The 24,277-nt window shown below is 39.5% G+C and overlaps 1 protein-coding gene across 1 annotated transcript in view; it reads right to left on the bottom strand.

The window, feature by feature from the left end:
• Positions 1–15,167: 15,167 nt before the first annotated feature.
• LOC140232119 (ERI1 exoribonuclease 2-like) overlaps positions 15,168–24,277 on the bottom strand; it is a 32,116-nt gene continuing 23,006 nt past the window's right edge. The window contains exons 5-9 of the mRNA XM_072312267.1: positions 23,336–23,480; positions 22,287–22,387; positions 21,410–21,491; positions 19,018–19,106; positions 15,168–16,136 (exon numbers count right to left, since the gene is read on the bottom strand). Of these exons, the coding sequence (XP_072168368.1) occupies positions 15,168–16,136; positions 19,018–19,106; positions 21,410–21,491; positions 22,287–22,387; positions 23,336–23,480 (1,386 nt within the window). The remainder of the gene's footprint in view (positions 16,137–19,017; positions 19,107–21,409; positions 21,492–22,286; positions 22,388–23,335; positions 23,481–24,277) is intronic.

Raw genomic sequence — 24,277 nt, 5'->3', positions numbered from 1 at the left:
TTTGACTGCAACTACAACCAAACAGATTCGACATGATGTGTCTGATAATTTGGGACTCAGAAACTTTGTGCTCATAGACCGGTCACCAGAGAGGCACAACATCAAACATGTGGTGCTGAAATCAAAAACGAAAGACCTGGATCACTTGTTTAAGTGGATGGCAGATGAAGTCATAGCTAATGGTGCCACCACAGAGCGAACTAAAATATATTGTAGTTCTCGCAAGATTGTTAGCGAATTATATTCTACATTCCTTTACTACCTACCAAAAACCAATCAAAAACATGTTAACATGTTGCATACCATAGCAACTGCTGCTGGAATGGCAACTTTCATCACAGCAGCCAGTCAGCAAACAGAACTCCCACAGTTGTCATATACTGTACTTGCTATTCTAGCAGGAGTTGTTATAACATCCATCAGGGCAGCCCAGTTGAAAAGATTTCAGAGTACAAATACCTAGGCACCAAAATCACAAATAACCTAGATTGGTCCGGAAACACAACAATGATTCAAAAGGAAGCAAACCAAAGACTGTTTTTCATTCGTCAACTTAACAAACTTTCTCTAGACAAAACTTACAAATCGATCATTCAATCTATACTCATGTTTAACCTGATCTGCTTTTATGGAACCTTAACAAAACAAGATAAGGTAAAGATTGATCGCCTACGCAAAACCGCCCAAAAGATTATCGGTTCGGAACTGCCTACAATTGTAACATTGTATATCGAAAGAATTCTATACAAGGTTGGAAATATCATGAAGGATCCCTCTCACCCTCTATATGAAGAATACAATCTGAATCGTTCAGATCTGAATCGTACGTCTCTGTGTCCCCCGTACCAACCGTGCCCGCTTTAAACAATCATTCGTTCCAGATTCAATTCATACGTTCAACAGTAAGGTAGTGAGATAGACTTTTAAATAGGAGGCGGGGGGGTATAGCACCAGAATTATGTGCTATATGTATATGGTCATTGTACATGAACTCCACTCGCGTAGCCAGGGGGGATTAAAATGGGTGGTGGTGAGCACGCACCGTAAATCTGAACTATTGTGTGTGCTTGCTAGGCCCCTTGTCTATTCATGTATGAACCCCTGGCTGCGCGAGTGATGAACTCTTGAATATGATTTGGACTGACGTGATTAAGTTTTTAAATGTCATTATTCAATTAAATTAAAAGACAATGCACTGAGAATTTGGGATGGGGTGCAATTGAACAGGTGCAGGGGGTGGGCTGCAGAACTCGCAAGTTTTTATATTTTTTACCTTACATATGTATAATAAATATTATGTACTTTAATGGTTGGTTTATACCCCGATTGGAATATTCTGATAATAATAATGTTTTAACGGTGAGCTTGAAAGGGTGCACGCAAATTAATGCCATGAAGTTCTGAATTGTATTTTTCAATTTATAAATGAATGAAATTATTGCATTGTAAATGTATTTCCCACAATATACTAATTCGACTACATGGTGGTGGGGGGGGGGGGGGGTTAGGTGATCAAGGTGAGAGAAAGCTGTTATATTAAGGATATGTTTAATTTATTGTTATGTTGTCTATTGTATTATGTGTATTTTCTTATGTATTTATGTTTGTAAAATCCAATGCAAGAACAATTTCCATACGGACAATAAATTATTCAATTCAATTCAATTCAAATTTATAAAACAGGGCCCAGATCATTCAGTGTACATATGTTGTGTCAATATACTAAAAAACGATACTTTATACCTTGGGTTTACCGGTACTTGAATGTGTGCCAGTGATTACCCATAATGGAGTACATGTAATGACTATTGAAGACTCAGCACTGTATCACAATTCCTTCATTTAATGCTACCCATGGTGTAGCAATTAAGGCTCACCACTTTACAAATGTAAGGGTAATCAACATAGAATGTAGATACATTTATTATGTGTGTGCTCTGAATATTACATTTTGACATCATCTGATCATTCAATGTATATATGCCAATTATGCAGTGTTGTGACAAAATAATAATGTCACTTGAGGGGTGACTTAAAACATGATACATTGTACCTTGTGTTTACTTGTGTGCCACCTCTGACAGTGATTACCCAGAATGAATTACATGTATTGGAGACTCAGCATTGTATTTACCTTAATTTAAGGCTCATCACTTCATAAATGCAAGTAATCAACATGTAGATACATGTATTATGTGTGTGCTTTCTAAATTAATAAAATGTGTATTCTTTGAAAATACTGTTGTCTTAAATTCAACCCATGTAAATTGGTTAAATTGCAACCATTATAATTGGTCAATTTCAATCAGCATAAATGGTTAAATCCCAACCAATATCACTGGTCCCTTCAACCAATGTGGATTGGTTGCATTATATATATAGCCCATACTAGATTAACCAATCTATGGTTAAACTAACCAATCCATGTTGGTTAAATGTGCAGCCAATGTAGATTGGTTGATATTTGAACCAAACGAGATTGGTTACTGTAACCAAGAGATTGGCTGGACACATATCTACCAACGAGATTGGTTAAATTTAACCAATATATTGGTTATTCCAACCAATCTGTTTTTAGAGTGTACTCTAACCTCGCACATGTGACAATGCTGAGATAGACCAGCGTTATTTTTGAACTAACCATGGGAATTATCATACAGCTCCATTATGTTTTTAATAAAAATAATTCAAAGTAACAGCTTTTTATAGTACTTGAAAACTGATTCAAATAAATTTGACATGAATTGGTTGCTAGCTGTCATAAAAATGATTGCTTAAAAGTCAGTACAGTGTATAATGTGATGAATTGCACATCCACACCTACACACTAACAAAAAATCTTGAAATAAATTAAAAAAACTTAGTCTTTTAAAGACCAGTCTTCACTGCCTGAGTTCTACTTGATTTTTCCTCTCCTTGCAAAGTCCGATCATTACGAAGAGTATAAGCCAATGAAAACATATACTTTTGTGTGAAGTTTGTAGTAACTAGAGAGTACCAAGTCATCCATTTGGATGATCAGTTTGTCCTGCCTTGATAGGATCAAATTCATTAACTGCATAATGATGGCATTTGAGGAATATCAAGAAAAAAAAAATCCACCTTACTTTGAGAATTTTCCTTGCCTGATTTGAGCAATCAGTTTTTGCCTTTGCTCCAAAACACTTGCCCGACTTTGACTTGCCCAGGGCAAGCGGGCACATGCTTACCTAGCACCCTGCCGTAAAAAATTAGCAATGATGGGTAAGAAGAGTAATGCATATGTTAACTTAGATGAGCATTAATTTTGAGACTCATGTTAAATTGACCCAAAACTCATGTGTTGATACTCAGTATATGGCTAAGATGTAACTTATAGTTAGTAGCAAAAAGAAGTTTCCACCAGTATTTCAAATCTTCATTTCATATCCCCTTCTTTTCCCAGCACTCTTAAGTCCAGCAACCAGCTGTAGCATCCCCAACATGACTGGTCATTTCAGGATCCAGAGCAAGCCCCATAACAAAATTCGCAAGTAACAACCTAGCTTTACTCAGCACCCTGTACTGTATCTTGTCTCCAAGGAAGCACCCATTTCAGATTTCAGTGAACGTGCACAAGTGGACGAAGTCGAGATCACGTCTGCCTACAATCAAAGGGCTACTGCGCATGTGCCTCGCTCTCAACAGTACGTCGACGTGTTCACTACCCATACCGGTATTTAGAACTCCTAACCCGCTAATTTCACGTCATCTCAGACAGGTGAACGTCGTCCACTGCACCATGTAAACGTACCCTTAAATGACGCAATCGGTTCATGTCGACTATGTCAAGGTGCAATCTTAACTCCCTAATATACAGTCAGTGAAATGTGGACTTCTACGCCTGTCGTATGGCTCTCACACGCCACATCGCAGCAGGTATACAACCAACAAAGAGCGGTTGAGACTGTACTTCTGTGCTCTTGCTTGCAGCAGCTCAGCTGCTGCCCCGGCGAATTGCCAATGTTACAGTGTGAAAATTCAGACATCTACAGACTGTCAATCTTATGATAAGCTTTTTAAGAGTGAATTTCAAAATGTTTGTTTTCAAGCCAAAAATTGGAAGTTTGTATCAGAGCTTTGGAAGGTGAAGCAGTAACAGCCTATTTCAGCAATAACATGAATTCTATGCTCAGTCTTGTGGAGAACCGCCATTTCATGTTCTGAAATGAAAATGGGGCGACATGCCGGGGGATAGGGCATCTGGGCCGGCCGTTTTAATAGCGGCCACGATCCACTTCGAAATCGTGTCCTTCGAAGCTGGAGAAAAGGGCTCCTTCGTGACAATGAAGAGCTGATCTCCGGAGCGTCGGTCTTTGGTGCGCGCCCAATAATATTTGAGCGCTCGCACTGGGCACCAGACCTTATCCTCTGCAGTAGAGGAGTGGGCCGAGAGCGGTTGGATAAAAATCTCAACCGGTCTGGAGACTGCCGTCTGGTTCTTGGCTATGAACGAAGGGTTGGGGATGCGTAGCCTCTGAATCCCTTCCACTGGAAGGAGAAGGCGTCCAGCCGCCAGGCCGCGGGGTCCTGCACCCTCGTGCAGTACCTCGGTAGCTGAGCATTCAGCTCCGAGGCGAATAGGTCCACCTCCAGTGGGGGCAGCCGACGCACCTGCTTCCCTGGTTCCTTATCAACACTATAAAAGGAAAATTGATGCATGCAAAGAGAAAGTTGAAAAGGCAACATGGAACACAAAATTTCTTTTTTTCCTTCTATTAAAAGAGAATGTTTCCACCAGCAATGGACCAAGAAAGGATACCAAGCTGAGAAGCTGAAAACGTAGCTTGACAAAATTAACAAATTCATTTTGGTAAAGATTCAAGACCTGAAAAGGCCAAGAAATACTTTTGGAGTAGGAGATCCTTTACACACTGGTGGATGGAAAGGTTTGCACTTGAGAACTTAATGATTTTAGGAGATCATTGTCAACTCTTTGTAAATGCATTGGGAGCCATATTGTAAGCAATAGGTAGGCAGCATCCTATGACATTACAAGAATGGATAGTGGTGTATACATGCAAGATGGAATTGTGCATGAGCATCAGGTTCATCCTTTGCTTCCCTGGTTCCACATCAACACAATAGAAGGCAAGTGGATGCATGCAAAGAGAAAGTTGAAGAGGCAATGTGGAACATTGAGAGCTCTGTTCACTGCCAGTGGGGACCCAATCCAGTCATCGCAAAGTTTGACATGCTCGAGATCAAGACATGGATGACTGTGGAAGAATTGGGAAGTCAGGTATAGACAATTACACAGATGTACATTGTATGTGGTGTTGTCCAAATTGGGGACAAAGAATGACCATTTGACATGGTTCTGTTTTTGCAAAGAACAAGTACTTAATTCCCTGCATGATTTCTAAAATATTGAAACGTATGATAAAGAATAATGGAGACATAGCACTGGAAGACATTTCCATGTTGAGCCTAATTTTCTCAGGCGAACAAATTTTAGTGACTTTTTTGTGCTTTCCAGAAATCGCCTGAGATACTAAGAGATGTCTCGTTTGGGAGTGATTCAGCTCAGCCCGATGGCCCAATTAACTAACTAGTCTTGACTGTGGTAATGGTTTTCTGGAGAGACTCATCCTTCATTTCCAGACTGCATTCGACCGACTCTAAGTGAAACAAGACAGGCAAGAGAGTCACTTGCTGGGAATCCAAGTCTCACTGTGTACTTCAGATTATAGCACAGCTGCATGAGAATGGCCAGGAATACATCTTTTCAGACGAGTCTGAAAAGGAACTGGACGATATTAACGAACAATACATCGAGCAAATCAATGCTGCAGCAAAGGAAGGCCATCCACCTCCTCAATCCAAAAAGATAGAAATATTCATGCGTATGGAGAATGATGGAGACACGGCATCAGGAGACATTTCGATGTTGAGCCAAATTTTCTCAGGCAAACAAATTTCAGTGACTTATGCTTTCCAGAAGATCACCTGCGATACGAAGAGATGTCGTGTTCTATACATCTTAAGAGCAATTCAGCCCAGCCTGATGGCCCAGTTACTCACTAGTCTTGATTGTGCTAATGGTTTTCTGGAGAGACTAATTCTTCACTTCCCTGGCTGCATTCAACCGACTCCAAGTGAGACCAAGTCTCATTGTCATACTCTCTGTAATTGCACAGCTGCATGAGAATGGCCAGGAATACATCTTTTCCGATGATGCTAAAAAGGAACTGGACGATATCAACGAACAGTACATAGAAACTAGATATATCGCTACGGCGACTGATATGCCTCCGCCATAATGCATGGTTCTCCTAATAGGTCAATAGTACAATGTCTTGACAATGTGTGATGACAGTTTCAAACAATTGGCAAAATATTAAAATGACAGGTTTGACGCAAATGTGCTGAATGTTCACTTTCCTAGAACTAGGTTCAATTGGATGAATGATTAAAATGTCAGAGTGCAGGTATTTGGGGAACTGATGATTTTTACTTGACTTTTGACCCTTTTATAAGTTTATGCATTGAGTAATTTTTCAAGGTATTGAGAAAAAGTATAATTTCAGTATCAAATGGGAAAATAGCATTATCTAAACCTGGCCTTTGACCTTTGACCTCACAGTTCCAAAGAGAATCACTGTTAGGTTGAACATGTATAAATATGTAAGTTTCATGATGATACCTTGAGTTACTTTTGAGATATGGAGGAAAAAGTGCAAATTCAGCACTTTCACTTGACCTTTGACCTTTTGGCAAGAAACCTCCCACAGAATATATATTGGTTAATACATGTATACATCAAGTTAAAAAAAAAAAACAAACTTCATTCATTGCATAAATATAAGGAAAGTAGTGATATTTTGAGAAGTTGACCTTGACCTTTGACCCATGACCCCCAACTTCTGTAGATAATCACTGCCCATCGGTACAAGCATATATACTAAGTTCCATGAAGATACCTTGAACCATTTGCGAGATATGGAGAAAAACATGAAATTTCATTTTTTTTCACAAAATAACCTGTGACCTTTGACCTTTGACCCTGTGACCCTAAAATCCACACAAAGTATTATCCCCCAAGGATATACCCTCATACCAAGTTTGATGTAAAACCACCACACGGTTCTTGAGATCGACAAAAACAAAACGGGACGGACGGACGGACGGACGGACGACCCAAAAACATAATGCCTCCAGCCACTTCGTTGCGGAGGCATAAAAATCACCTGTGACCTGCAGCGAGGGAAGGCAATCCTTCTTAATCCAAAAAGATTGACCATATTTCTACGTGTGGCACTGGTGCTTCACGTCATAGGCAACGTGATTAGTCAGATGTTGGTGGGGGAAGAAGTAAAGTTTTTGTCAAGGACAATCAAAAAGGACACCTTGATATCAGCCACACAATTTGTAGAATTCTGTGAAGATCAGAAGGAAACCTTTTTATGTGTTAAGTACAATTGTTATCAATTCATACAAGGCATGAAGCATTTTTTTAATGTGTACATGCTTTCATATAATAAATCAAATAATACTGACAAGTGAAAATGTAGATTATATATATTATAACTTAATTATGATCATTTGAAAGAAGGCCCATAAATGGAGGTATAATAACGCATAGTTAATTAAATCTTAGTACACATTTATCAGGCCTAATCACTTTTTGAAAGACCCACATGATACTTATCTTAATCAATTAGATATTGTATGTAAACTATTAAAAAATGTTCCCATTAATAATTATCATTTTCATTATCCCATTTAGGATTAAACTTTATTCCATTCTCTCTTTGAACAGATGGCACTTGGACATGGCAATGATGTTAATGCTTCCCAGAGGGAAATACTAGTGCAGCAGAAGAAAAACTCCAAGTATGTTAAAACTTTGGCCACCATGCAAAGGGTCTGGCCACATAGAAAGACAAGAGCTTATTTGGGGGCCTTGCCCCAGACAGTTACGTAGATGGGGGACCACATGGTGAAGGCACCAATAACTCCAAAAAAGCTGGATGTCATGTGAGGTAAATTAGTGCAAATTACCTCTTTTCATAACTGTTAAATATTAAATGCACTCTCGACCAAATCACTGTTGACGACACAGACTCAAACTAAATGAAATCTTAGTACACATTTATCAGGCCTAATTACTATTTGAAAGATCTACCTTCTACTTAATTATGAAATCAATTTAGTGTTTATCTAAACTGTTTACAAAAAATGGTTAAATGAATAATTATTATTCCTTTTTTTCATAGTTCTTTTCTTTTGGGATTAACCTTTATTTCTCTCTATGTGAACAGGTGGCACTTATACATGGCCATTAAATCTCTGCTGGCGAGCCCAGTGTTGTTGCCCTGGACAGCATCAATGTCCTGATTGGAGGAACAGCTGACGCTCACATCCTGACTCGTGCCGAGTACATGGAATGTTACCTAAAAGAGTGACAACCCAAAGGACTTCATCTTGAGGCTTATGGAAAAAGTCTCCACTGACGAGGAACTGGCCCGCAGTAATTACAACGGGGGACCGGTGGGCAGCAAGCAGTCAAGGACAGTCAAAGAGAAATTGTGCACTAAGATCTTCAAGGCCATCCTTGCACAGGCAGAACTCGTATATCCGGGATGCACGTCATCTGCAAAGTTTCAGAAGGTGCTGTGACCTGCGATCAACTCAAAATGCCTATGGGCACTGTTCGTGTTAAGACACTAGGCATGGGACTGTACTTCATGATCAGGAATGCAAGTCATGGATTTGGACAGTAGATGCGACGACTGATATTAGGCTGCTGGGATCAGTTATACATTTGACGGTGTATTACAAGTTCTTACTTTAATTTAATACAGCTATGACATTAACGGTGCACTTTTCCATAAGTCTGACAACTGTGATCAGTTGTGCGTTTAAGTTTGATAATTAGTATATTTGTGTCATTCCTGTTTTCATTAAGTGTGACCGACAACTTATATCTAGAGCTTGATGTTATCACTTTTATGATTTGACTTTGTATTACAGACTCTTGTTTAGTGTATTTGTGTCACTGGACACTTTAATTCTCCAATAAGTGTGATAACTATCATCCACCATATGTTGATGTATAACTTGGGCCCCTTCCTCTTTCAACTGAAAAATCTAGATGGATCGCTTGCCAAGACAGAAAAATCAACATTGCTCCATTGCATTGAAACTCATGTACAACCATTTCCACAAGCTGACATTCTGCCAGGGAGCATTTGGATTGTTGATGGTATGGCGATGATACAGGAAATGTCCCCCAAAAGTATTCCCACAACCTTTGGAAAGCTTAGTGAATTCCTTCTCAGACAACTATAGTTGAATTGGCTCTCAGCGTGTGCAGTGATACAGGTGACACAACACAGGTACAATTATTTGAGCACAAGAGAGTGCTGCATAGTTTAAAATTAGCATACCGGTAATTATAAATGTGCAACTTTTTTGACACTAATGAGTTATAAATTTGTGTTTAGTAATTATTTATTTGAAGTATAACAAAAACTAGTGTAGAATCAAGACATGAGGCACGAAAATGAAAAACTAGGCTTCTTTATGATGTATGTCCCTCGGTCTATAATGTTCTTTGTTCCAATCATGTGATCTGGCAATGACAAATGCTTACATTGTATACAGGTCAGTTACTGGCAAGCCCAGCACACACATTGACTTTTAAATATGCTTGATGTTATCGGGCAATTTCTCTCTGAAAGACAATTAGAAGTCACTGATCGAACAAAGCCTGGACCAAGGGGGAAAGAAATCTTCTCCAGTCCTCATTAGAGACAACCCAACCAGTCTCAAATACTCAACATCTGATCATTGGCCCACAGAGATACCTCCAACAGAGAAGAGGCAGAAACCAACACGTCTATGTGAGGTCTGCAAGCCACCAAGGAGTGAAACATGCTGCTCTTGCCATTCCTGCCATGTTGTTCTCTGCGCCAAGTAAACGCTTTATAAAACCATATCTAAACCTTGCTTCACAATACAGTAACAAACACAAGGAATGAAACTGACATTGGACACTCACAAATGACTCTGTGCAGTGTTATCTTGAAGTCTTGACAGGAATTTTTATAGTGATGTGAGATTTCAAGTTTCCTTCATGTTATCTGAGCACAGATATACAGAATGCAAATTTGATTACATTCATGGAAGTTTTCTGGATCCTGATCTCGCTTTTAATAGTTCCCTTTTTCATAAGTTCACTATATTCATCCTTTAATGGTTACTTTTTAAGAATGAAGGATGCAGCTATGACCTTGGAGAGTTTCAGAGATGGTGATGTTGGACCTATATCAGTTTCAGGGGAAATGTAAGTATCATTTCAGGATAAATTGTCAGCTGTACAGGTATATTGAGACCTGCCTTAAATCCACCTCCAGGACTTGTTCTGGAGTCATCTGCTCAGCCTTATATGGCTCAGGCTCAGGATTGTCATCACAGTCATCTACCCGTTCTACCACCGGGCCCACCACCAAGCCACGACCATCTCCTAGTAGTAGTACTAGTAGAAGTAGTAGTAGTACTTTGTGCTACCGCACACTGACCCATTGGAAAAAAACACAACATCCAAAAGACGACAAATTAAGAGAGTGAACATAGCTCTGCACACCATCACACCTTATGAAGACGACTGTAGTGTATGTGCGACAAATCTTCCATCATCATTAACAGATATATTGTCCTTAGCGCAGGCAGCCGGAAAAGACTGTGACGCGGTACAGTCACTGGTGAGATCAAACATGAGTCCTCCTTGCTTCCCATGATGATGAAGGAAATAGTGAAAAGGTCCTTATTGTAAAGTCAGGAGGATTATGGTCATGCAGAGTACATGGAAGACTGGCTGTCAGTCAAGACACTAATACTCCTCCTTCTTAAGACTGAAACTAAATCCCAAGTTTCAAATATTTCTTTTTAAAGTGTACAATAAATCTTGTCAAAAATAATCTTTCTCACACTTAGTTTTAACTTGCTTTTTGGTCTATACCATGTATGCCCAAATACATAGTATAGGTAGATACAAGACTTGAGGCACGAAAATGAAAAACTAGGCTCCTTTTTGATGTATGGCCCTCGTTCTATAATGTTCTTTACTCCAATCATGTGACCTGGCAATGACAAATGCTTACATTGTATGCAGGTCAGTTACTGGCATGCCCTGCACACACGTTGACTTTATGCTTGATGATATCGGGCAATTTCTCTCTGAAAGACAATTAGAAGTCACCGATCGACCAAAGCCTGGACCAAGGTGGAAAGAAATCTTCACCAGTCTTCTGCAGAGACAACCCAACCAGTCTCGAGTACTCAAAATCTGATCACTGGCCTACAGAGATATCTCCTAATGAGAAAAGGCAGAAACCAACACGTCTATGTGAGGTCAGTAAACCAACAAGGAGAGAAACAAGCTACTTTTGCCCTTCCTGCCATGTCGTTCTCCAAGCCAAACGCTTCAGACCATATCTACAAACCTTGCTTCACCATACAGCAACAACCATGAAGAATGAAACTGACATTGGACACTCACAATTGACTCTGGTTATCTTGAAGTCTTGACAGGAATTTTTATAGTTATATGAGATTTCAAGTTTCCTTTATGTACCAGTCATCTGAGCACAGATATACAGAATGCAAATTTGATTACATTCTTGTTAAGTTTTCTAGATCCAGATCTCACTTTTGTATCTCCCTTTTTCGTAAGCTCCCTGTATTCATCCTTTAAATAGTTACTTCTCAAGAAGGATGGATGCAGCTATGACCATGGAAAGTCTAAGAGAGGGTGATGTTTGACCATATATCAGTTTCAGGGGAAATGTAAGTATCATTTCAGGATAAATTATCATTTGTACATAATTTTCACACAGTACAGTCCTTCAGGTATAAACCAGGACGATCCTCGGCGCTGTCGAATGCCGTCTCGTGATCCCTACTCTGCTGCCTATATTAACACTGCTTGTAAGTGTATACATCTTATATTGAGCTCTATATTCCAAATTCTCAAAAGCTTGTTTTATTATACAATTTGTTTTTGATGGAAAAGAGTAAAAGCACTCACTGGCACGTGGAGGAGACCAAATTTTTCGTATGCACAAGGCATCGGGATGAACTGCTGCGGTAATGTTCAGAGCTATCGCAAACATGGGGACAAGGTCTACCGGGAAATGAGTGCCAGCATGGCTGCTCCTGGCTATAAGCAATCACACACCCAAATAAAAGACAAAATGCGAGCGATGACAAGCGCCTATAACGAAGTTAACACAAGTAACAGCAGAAGCGGAAGGAATCGGGTGACCTGCCCGTTTTACGGTGAACTACACAAGTTTTTGGGAGGAATGGGTGACCTGCCCGTTTTACGGTGAACTACACAAGTTTTTGGGAGGGAGACTTGGCTTAATTAAATCCACCTTCAGGGCTTGTTCTGGAGTCATCTGCACGCTCGGCCTCATCAGGTTCAGGCTCAGGCTCAGGACTGTCATCACAGTCAGCTAACTCGTTCTACCACCGGGCCCACCACCAAGCCATAAGCATTTCCTAGTAGTAGTAGTACTACGGCTACGCCTGCTAGCAGTGCTAAGTCAGCAGTTGCAGAATCTGACAGCAAGAACGAGCTCGATCTCGATCAGCTGCGGTGCTAGCTAGGACTGGAAGTAGTGCTAGTAGTAGTACTAGTAGGCCCCCAAGCAGAGCCTCGGGGTAAGTACTTAAAGACAGAGTACTGAATCAATGTGGAGAGGCAGAGAGTCCCCCTGACATTCAGCCAAGGGAAAGTCTTGAAAGAGGGAAAGGAAGGTTGCTATGGTAGAACAGATGAAAATGAATGTTAGTGAATCAGTTGACACACTGGTATTCCTCACTTCCTTTTATAAGCAGTGGTACCAGCGGCCCATGAGGAAAGATAGAACGTGGGGCTGGGCATGGTTCTTGCCAAGAAGGGTCACCTGCTGAAGGACCTCGGCTGAGTTTAGGCAGAATGAGGAGAGGTGCAGATAGAGGACAGAGTATCCAAAGGGTGCCAGAGAGAGTGACACTACCAGCTGATGATCAACACAGGGGAGATCCAGGACGTTGAGGGACAGGAGGAGAGAAGAAAAGATAGGAAGGAGCAGGAGAAGAGGACGTGGGCGTGGAAAAAGCTGAAGAAGACAGAGTACAGAGTGGTGGAGAGTTTCCCCCTGATGGTGAGCGAGAAGAAAGTCTGGGAAAAATTATTAAATGGCTCCTCACTTAATGATCAATTTACATACATACAATTCTCCTTCGCCCACGCAGGGTACACTCTACAAGAGTCAACAGAGAGATAAAGATCTCATGCTAGACACACACACACACACACACAAAAGCATCTTTGCTATTAAAAAAACCCCAGAAGTTAGATATAACATTCAGAACAGCTAAATTCCTAAGTGCAGGTTATTAATGATGATTTAAAAGAAACTTGAAGAGAATTTAGCTCCCAAATGCAGATTTATTTGTGGTCTGATTTGAAATCTATGCTCCATTAAAAGCACTGACACTAACAATTGTACTAAAACTGAGTAAAAAACCCCCCCCCCCAAACAACCAAAACAATACTCCGTTGAAGAACTAATCAATAAAATGCCTCCCTATGTGTACGTAAAGAGCCAATAACATGGCAAAGAAGAGTGACACAGAGTATGATTTGGATAGGTAAAGGAAAAATATGGAAAAAATATGTAAAATACGGAAAAAGATATGAAAAAAAAATGCGGAAAAATACAGAAAAAAAAACCCTCAGAAATGACAGTTGTTTGCATGTGCTGTCTTGCTTTTGTGCTTTGAATGAAAACAAGGTAATGAGTTGGTCAAACATTCAACTTTAAAATCCCATCCAGCTGATCCTATCCCTACATGGTTAGCTAAGTGCTACCTTTCTGCTACTCTTCCAGCACTGACTGAAATTGGTAGCACATCTTTGACATTGGGTTCCTTTGCACCACCGTTCGGCACTGCCGTTATTTCCCCACTGCTAAAGACATGATGTCAGGAATTGTCCCAAGTGTCACAGATTTATGATCTGAAAAAACTCACAGGAACAGCCGTTTCAAAACAACTGATATCCTACATCGAGTCTAATGGATCTTCAGATCCAATGCAGTCAGCTTACATGTGATCGCATCATACTAAAACTTTTTACTTCATAGAATTCACGACCTACACCTCTCCACCATCAAAGGCAGTATTCTGAAGTTTATACCCCTTGAAGTTGAATACTAATCACTCACTTTACAATGCAAATATTCACTCAGCAATTGTTTTACTGCTGGAAATCACTTGGCTGTTGCCCTATTGTTGCTTCCAAATTCATCCAACAAAATACAGAAGCTATCTTGTACCATTTATATGTGGCCTGGTTCATTATGTCAAGTGACGAGTGTCAAGGTGCTCAGCACGAATAAATTGATTGTATCGTATGTGATATCTGTGTAATACCTCACTACTGCAGCTACCAACACAGGGATAGCACTACAGTTGCTGCATTGTACATGCCATTGAACTTGGTTATTCAATAAACTGGTATCATGATGCAGGCTCAAACATATATTGTAGTTGAACATTATCCCAAATGTCATCAATACATCTTACATACACGGTATACTGTATATTGTATTATGTATATTATCTCCTACATGAACATGTGGACTTATGATTTGATACATAAATATTTTATGTATATAATCCACAAACAGATATATTCTGTTCTTATACTCAAGAGTTCATTATCCACTCTCTTATACTGACCTAATAAAATAACACATTAGCAGAAATGCCATCCGGAAGAACAGATGTACAGGTATAGCTATAATATAAGCTAAAAACCTGTATGAACACTACATACATGTGTGTTTATCAAAACATGTATTGGTACTTCAATTCTCATAACTGCAAAAACACACTTAAAGGAGACCCCTTGTATGTTTGTCATTAAATTGACAAAACAAGAGAACAATATGTATGAAACTTTGACATTTGATAAATACATGCACATGGCAATTGTACAAATGTGGGTATCATCATGTAGTACAATCTAGTTTAAGAAATTATGTGTGTAGAAAATGCATCATATACCCAGTACATCAAAATGTTGTAGATATTGCAGTCTACAACAGTCCCTTCCATATGGTTATTGTTTCATGTCATGTATCTGACTGTCATGTTCCAATTGTTGGAGCACCCCCTCTGTTGAGCATCAATACATTGCCACCAGTTCTCTGCTTAATGCTCTGTGTTATAGAACTCATGGCCAAAGGGCTTGGGGTCCTAAACTTGCTACCTACCTGTGGGGTTGCAGCAAGCCTTACACCCGACACGCTATTAAATGGGCTGTTGAGCCCGCTTACCACGCTGCTCTCCCAGCAGAAGTAGCCACATCCCCATTTGACATTGGTGGCATCTCCAAGGGCTGGGCGGGAGTCCCTGCCTCTGCTTGGGCAGGAGTAGAATGGCCGTCCCTGATTGGGACCTGGTCTGGCAGCTACCCGTCTCTTGGTTCTGCGACCGCACTTGCACATCGGTGGGGTGATCTTGGCGCACGGTTTTGGCGTCGTCGCCATGTCCGGAGTGCGAAAGTTTTCGGAGCTCCTCTTCCTCAAGTGTGAATTACTACCACAAGGTGTCTTGAACACTGTGATCTCGTCGGTCTTCACGCCAAGTCGTCCATATTTGGTAATGGAATTCTGGTTGAAAAAAGGGACACACTGCGCAGGAGGTGTTTTTAACTTGCAGTTCTCAGAAATATTGCAGTGCTCAGGCGTTCTTTTTTCAACACCACCAATATCCCCAATGCCCTCATGCGATACCTCTTCCCCTATCAAACTGCTCTGCTTGGAGGTAACCTTGGAAGTAACACATGACTCCCTTACAGACATGTCCAAGCTTGTCCTGGGAGGTTGATGTAGTTGATGATTGGAGGAATCAACGACACTTAATGTTCCAGGGCAAGGACGTGGAGTAGTGTTCTCTTCCGAAGACTTGTCTGGGCTAAGTCTTGAGGCTTTGGGTGATTTAAGCAAGATGGTTGTATCAGACTTTGGTCTGTCAGACGTTAAGGTGTGGGGCTGACCTGTCTGGCGATCAGCTTCTCCTGATTGAATGCGAGGATTCATTGTTGTGGTTCTTCCCTTTAAGACAAAAAGGGAAAAGATCACAAATGACATCATCAGTCTTATCTCTCTTTCTCTTCCAGATTTGAATAAGTATTTATTGCACAATCTTAAAAATATCACAGATATATAACAAAACAGTGTCCAAAACATGCACATCTTAACAAAATATGAAATGACTGAATCAAATTGAATAAATATGGGAGTTACTTGTATCTTTAAGACAGATTCCTGAGGCACACTTAACACATACGATACTACAAAATAACTTTGCAAACATCCTGAATTTTGACAGGTACAGCGGAGAAACAACCACTCATATAATCACAGTTCAAAGCAGAACTCATCAATAATGGCCACTCTAGAGACAAGATACAGGGTGCATTTAGGCAAAATTTTTCCAAGGCAGAATTACGATCCTTAGTGCGTTTGAGGCATTTTCAGGCGGTAGATAAACGCAACCATGTTTCCAAATGCATTTAGAAATGCTGATATGAAACGGCATTCAAAGGGTGATTTGGAACACAATTTCAGACCAAGCTCGCCTTTCAGCGAAGAGATAAACAAAATGCCGTTTTGAAACACGTTTTCATCTCTGAGCTGTCGAAGTAAACTTTCCAGCTATTTCCGGTTGCAGAGAAAAGTGCGCTATTCGTGTTTTTTACATTGCTTGTGTGTGAATGAAGGCATGTTTCGTGGTACACAGTTGACCTCTACTTCCCGAGTCGAATGCCGCAAAGCAGCTGCGCAGTGATAACACTCAGAATTGCAATTACCCGATGGTTATATAAATGTGGCATCCTGAGAATCATGTTCCCAACTACATTCGTACATGCCATTGGAAACATGTTTTAAAAACGTGATTCCCTCTCGAGTTAGATAAACGCAGCCTTCGACATACAAAAACAGACAGGATATCAGAGACAGTATACAAAGATCGTCACAAATACATTATCTGAATAGTAAAATCTGCAGTGGCTAGATATAAAAGATGGCAACAACAAGGCAAGTGCCAAAATGTGTCTCGCTCTTGTGGTGACCATCCACTCCCCAAGGGACATCTACCATCCAAGTTTGGTCACAAACGGACCTATGGATCAAAAGTTATGACCCATAATAGAAACGCGCCATAAAAACTTAACACTGGACTCTAAGAGTTCGTTGACCCCTGCTTGTGACCATTGACCTTGTGGTGACCATCCACTCCCCAAGGGACATCTACCATCCAAGTTAAGTCACAAATGGAGTTATGGATCAAAAGTTATGACCCATAATAGAAACGCGCCATAAAAACTTAACATTGGGCTCTAAAAGTTCGTTGACCCCTGCTTGTGACCTTTGACCTTGAGGTGACCTTCATATTATATAATAAAATGTAAAACTTTGTATGACCCCTCTTCCCTCGAAGTTTAATTGCAATTGAAGCCCAGAGTAAAGAGTTATTGAATTTTTTGTAGCGTTACGGACAGACGACGGACGGACGGACGGACGAACAGACGCCGCAGGCGATCCCTTAGTCTCCCCTCACCGCCGGTGGGCTTGACAAAAACCACGTTTGACAGCATAAAATAGAAATATACAAAATAGTGACTATGACTAAACTAGCTGATGAGAGATACACCACAGATGATTTCAGTTTTCTCCTCATTGACCTAGCATCGTCATACAATGGATTTGGTATCCAATTCCTACATCTTGTTATTTCTTGTTTGACACATTGAGTGGATTTGAACTATCTGTTGGTAAAGTATTCATGGCACATACACAAAAGAGTCTAAACTTGGACACCCTCATCAGAAAGATATTGCACAACAATTTCATTGCAGATAATATTGACTACTGCAAATCCTATGAAAAATATCTGTAATGTGACGGGTCCAGATTTCCAATTTTTTGAAAGATTTCACATATTCCGAACCCATCTTTATCCAGTAAAAAAAAAGATTCTGATACAATAGTGCTGCTTGTTCTCATAAATAGTATTTGGCTTGCAAACCTCACAAAATGTAGCAACTCAGATTGAATTCTCAAACTTTTAAGTTTTTTTTGTTTTTTGCTTTGTTTTTTGTTTTTTCACTGGTGAGGCCATGAACAAGATCAAGTTCTGAAAAAAACTGGATTAACCCATTCCCTATCACATTTTGAAATCCACAACTCTACAGGATGTGCCCAGCTCTCAAGGCAATAAGTTAGGTGAGCTTAAAGTTTTAAGCATAAAGATTGGAGGAGGTACTGAAATAAAATCAAGTCTTGACAATCTTTTTTTCTTCTGTTTTGATAAGGGGGGGGGGGGGAGGGCTGCCTTTCACTCCAAGCCTTTTTGTCTACATGTCATTTACAACTTAAGCTATTCCTGAATGTAATTTGATACCTTTCTGCATATATTTTAAACAGATGTGTTTCTCTCTTTTTATTCAACAAGTGAAAACACTTTCAATGAGAAATATTGAGGCTCTAAGAACATGACAGTAAATATCGACCTCTTTTAGTAGTTGGCATTGTTCTCAATATTCAAACTTTTTATGCAAAAGGCACTATATTACATAAATATTCAGTATTATTCACTTGCAGCTTGATAAAACATCACATGAAGTTACAAATTAGTTCACAATGACATGGCTGATGGACTTTAACAGTGGGGAAAATGATACTTGCAAAAGTTTGCTAACTTGTGTGTTTGACATAGACTGCATTCACAAAGGCTGACTAAATCTAAACCCTGGATTTGTTAAGTCCGAGGCATAAATGGGGAATTTCAACCACGATGCAGATTTCATCTCGATAAATTTGGGCTAATATTTAATTCGTCTTGATCTATCAACAACAAAAGAATAAGGGAGAGGGGTTAAGACAGATGGAATTCATTCTGAAGTTATCTCCAGTAGACCCCCTGACCCACCGATCTGATAGTCTTTGTAATGCTGAGGAGACATCCATCCTGAATCATTCGCCACACCAGTCGTGCTGTGTTCCTGGCATCATCCAGACCTGGTCCCACAACAGGAGGGGGAGAGAGGGGAGAGAAAGACAGCAGCATCCATATGTTACACAGTGGATGCACATCTTGCTACAAGTACCGTGAGCTGGTAGATTAACCGACAACATATTTAAGCAAGCACTTTGCACTTTATCAGGCAATGGATGGACATGGCGGGAGAACATGAATAGTCACTGTGTCTTCTCTTAGTTTGATACGTCAACAATCATTGCCTCAACTCTGTTCTTCTTTAATAGCTGGCTAGTCACATTTCTGAAGAAACTCTTAGATCTCTTCCCAATGGGGAAGCATCATCCCCTCCTCAAAAATATAAAATTCCATAAATTTGATAAACAAATACAGGTATGTACAAATACACACTACATAAGTAACCGTACTTCCATTTCTTGCACTGCTGAAGACAGGATTTGACAGGTCTAACGCCGAAAATTGGAGTCCAAAATGGAATTTAGATACTACACCAAAATTAGACTAACATGAGTGCTATTGAACGTGCGCATCCATCAGTATTCTTGTCAGCCGGCACAGGGCTTTCATAAAAGCTCAATTGTTTCCATGAAGTCTTGTCACAACATTTTTAGTACAATTATTACACACATATCAAGATCGAGTAATGTCACATGTATTCAACATTTGTAGAAAAGAATAATCTGATACCATATTGTGTAGCAAAAAAAAAAAAAAAAAAAAAAGAACAGATGCACACACACACACACACACGCACAAACATCATTATACATTTTTAAGCGTAATTTGAAATCTTTTATTAACCCTAACTAGGCCGGGCTATTTAGGTAGATCATAGAGCCGGGGGGGGGGGGGGGGCCTCCCAGGCCCCCCCTCCAGATCTCGGCCGTCGACCACGCAATCGCGACGAAAATTGGCACACAGGTTGCCTATGATGTAATCTAAAGTACCATGAAGTTAAATTTTAAAGAAATTATCATTTATGCTAAATTATGCTAATTTATGCGTAATGATGCATGAAATCAGACAATTTGGTATAAATCACTAAATAAAGCTCAAAATGGGCACATTTTTTGTGGTAATATTCTTTTCAGTCTCCTGAGCAAATATAAGAGAAAAAAATTACACCATCATAAAAAATTTCCTAAGTATTTTATTGTTTTTTGAATTTCTTATGTATTTCTTTGTTTTTTCGACTTTATGTTTTTCATTGTTTTTTCGATGAAACTTGTCCGCGACATTGTTCCGAACAAGAAAATATGTTATTAATTGATTTTAATCCATAAAACCTCAAAATAATCATGCTTTTATGAAATTTGCCTGTAAGCACAGTTTGCATTGAAATTGTACATGAATTCACGTTTTTGAGCAATTTTTGGTCTGACATGCATGTACATATTTATGCGCAACTTCGGAACTGCGTGCCCGGATATCGCAAATTTGGTGTCAAAAGATGCGGGAGACTCGAAAGAAAAAAGTCACGAAACGTCGCGGCGATAGCTTTTCGCGTTAGCGATACATCGCGCGGAACGTCGAAGGGGGGGCCTCGGAGGCCCCCCCCCCCCCCGGCCTAGTTAGGGTTAAATTCTAGCTGAGATATTTATTTTCATTACCTATACAGGTTACAGCAAACAGGAGGGTCATCATCGGTTATTGAATTTATCATTACGCAGTGAAAAACGGCATTACGAGGCAATGAAATACGGAATGTTATTTGCATAATTTCTACACAGCTGCGTGCAGTCACCAGCTGTTCGAAGCACCTCATCAATTCTCTCTTCCGTTTCTCTTGTTCAGCGTGTAGGCATTCTCTCTCTTTTCCCTCCCTTCCTCTCCCGCCACCCCCACCTCTCTCTTTCTTCCTTTCCCTTTCTTCCTTTAATTTTGTTTTTGTCCTATTCCGTTCAATTGTATCTCCTAAGTTTAGTCATGTCATGTTGTTGTGTCTGTTGTTTGTTCCATTTTGTCTAAATCGTTTTTGTGTAATGTATTTGTAATTGTATGTGAAGTATTTTTGGAAGAAATTCTTGAGTGGTCCACAATCTACAAGCACTGCTTTTTAGTGGAGCTCTCAGTTCTCTTTTTCTCCTCAAAATAGAACTTTGTATTTTCCCATATATGTATAACATACATGATTCATCTCTATTAGTTTGTTGTATATCGTTAATCCTTCACACTTTGTACTGTATATAATTATGCTTATGATGCATTTTCTGATTTACCTTGTGTTATGTTTTGTTGGAAAGAAAATGAGAATGAAATAAATGGATTGAATTGAATTTCAAACAGAGAGAACTGTTCTCCTTGGGAACAAAGGTACACTCACCAGAGTGTTGTCTGCCAGCAAACTGGATACCAAGCTCTTGTAGAGCGCCATTAAGTCCCTGTGGTCTGCGCTTGTAGAAGCTCTGTGAGAAATGGGGCAAGTAGCAATGCCATTTATTATCATTCATAGAAACATCTACTATAAGATTTACACAATCAGAAAAACAGCAGACCTGTTTAGCAATTTGCAGGTGACCCCCCCCCCCCCCCCCCAACCAAAAAAGAAGAAGAAGAAGAAGAAGAAAAAGAAGAAGAGAATAGCACATTTTGCAATCCTGGAAAGAAAATTGTTGTAATTTCAATTCAACATCTGGTAATTGTCTGAAAATCAAACATATTCTACACATGTATGCACCAAGACAAAAATGCATGATTTTAACAAACTCATATAATGATTGTTGTATGTCACATCATTCTCCAGGGAAAAAAAACAACAACAACAAAAAACAATTACAGATAAGTTTTGGAAGTCATAGAGGGACAAGCACATACAGTACCATATCAAACATGACATCTCATAGCATAAATCAATAACATCTGTCCATTTGTGTGCTTAATGCATCTGGGTAGTATTTATGAACTCCTTTTTAAGTGGTATTGTTGCTTCACAGAGGATTTATAGCAACAAATAATTCCTATGACTTAAAAATACAAACAAAAGAATTTCAGTACTATAGAAACATACAATCATGTACATTTCGTCTGTTGAGAATGAGAAGGGCATTAAGTTGTCTCGAACATTATGGGTTTAGTAGCAACTAAATGCCCTTATCATTCTCACCCGACGATTTCATATTTCCCTACAACAGATAAGATTAAAAAGTTACGAGTACATAAAAACAGGTCAAAACATACTGGCACAAGTGACATTAACTTACCCTGTACACAGCACGAATGTCGATCCATTGGTTGAGGGCGCTGGGCTTGCAGAGTTGTTTCCGTTGACACTCGTAGTGCAGACACACTCCAAGATCCCAGTCTGTGGAATACAATGGAGCATAAAAAACATATCTGGCATAAAGTTTAGGCATGTTTTAGTTTGTGTATGGATGTTTATCTAAATGGAGTAAAAAAGGGCATGAGCTTTCTATCCTAGCAGAATCTTCATCAGAGGCAAAATGACACACATAAAACAGTAGAGAACGCAATCACATATTATAAAGACTACACACAACAAGCACAGTCAGGGGAGGGCTCTGGACATGGAGCAAAGAGAACAAAAGGGGTGGGTTAGAAGTCAAAGGCAGGGGCCAGACAGGTATAAGGGGGTGGGGTTACAGCAAGAGGGTGAACAGACAAAAGGCAGATCGAAGAGGTGGATTAGTGATGATCCGAAGGATTATTGGGGAGGGCCCCCCCCCCCCCACCCCAATGATGAATAGGGAGGCAACATCAGACAAGATAATTCAGGAACAATAGAAGGATAAAGAATATGAAAAGAGTGAAATAGCAACAGCATGAGTGAAGAAGGGGGGGGGGGCTGAAGAAGCTTTACTCCATTTTTACTCAATTGGCTTGCCACTATTAGATAAGTAGTTTTCAGCAGCTGTTTTTCACTACATTGTTTATCTAAAATCAGAAAGTGTTTGATTTAGATTCAAGAAAGTAATGAATATCAATGACACTAATAATTGCTTTACATGTGACAACAGGTAAGAGAGACCTGTCAGAGTAAGAAAACAGGCAAACATTCACGACTGGTTATACTTGCGCTGAAGAAAATACGCAAGCATTATCAATTGGTTGTATTACTCACATTGACAAGCAAAGTTTGAAAAATGAATATTGTATTTGAATTAAACATAACACAGTTCTATCTTGTATATTATACATATTCTGGCTTACTTTCGAAACACAATCTTAAACACAATTTCAGTACAAACACAAACACATAGAAGTTGCCCTGTTGATATGTAATAATCATTACCTGACCAAGTGATGAAGGTACATAAGCTTTTTGTGTCATCCTTGGAAGTGTTGTAGGCAACAAATTTATCCCTCTCAATCTTCTTAAGCCAGGAGTTAAATTGGTTCAGGCAAACAAAGAGGGGCACACCATTGTCAACTTGTTCCTGTCAACAACAAAATAAATAAATAAATTCATAAAATTCATACATTAGAAGCATATCAATTTTGAGCTCTAAAAGGCATCCATGCTATCTTCCACAAAGAGGTGTTTAAAACTGTACAGGTCGTTTGTATTTTTATACTGAGTTTTTAAATGACACTGAAAATACCAAACAAAATTATACACATGATATACTGCGGTAGAAAGTACAAATGTAACATTAACAGTAATATCCACGCATAGCAAGTACTGTAAAATGAGGAATGTTAATGTGCATTTTAATTTCACGAGCGCCAAAATTCGCAAAATTAAAATGCATGCGAAATTTCGTCTACACTATATGCATTGAACGACAGAGACAATTCGCGAAAATTTCATGCCACAAAAAGGGCCGTCGGCTCTAATTTGCAAAAATTTCGTGCCACAAATATATCATGCTTTACACTAGTAGTCAACTGAGTCAAAATCAGGGATAGGAGTCTTGCGTATCAATTTGTGCATTTGATATAACCTTGGAAACTCAACAATGACAGCAAGTGTGTTAGTATTTGGGAAAACATTAAATTGCTTTATTTTATTTACAACCATGAACACTACAGCATGGCAGGAAAGCTTAATCTTTGGTAAATGTAATGCACATTGTAAGTATAATTCTTGAATCACATCCTGATTAACTTTGCAAAGTTCTTTGAACTGGAACTCTAACTGTAGATAACTTTTCTATATTCAAATTATTCAAACGGAATATCAAGTAGCACAAGTGCTCACAATTATTTGAAGTGAAACTGACCTTGAAGTTCT

This window comes from Diadema setosum, chromosome 8 (genome assembly GCF_964275005.1).
Source record: "Diadema setosum chromosome 8, eeDiaSeto1, whole genome shotgun sequence".
Lineage (NCBI taxonomy): Eukaryota > Metazoa > Echinodermata > Echinoidea > Diadematoida > Diadematidae > Diadema > Diadema setosum.
Note: the sequence above shows the minus strand (reverse complement) of the source record. Positions and strands in the feature narration are given on the sequence as shown.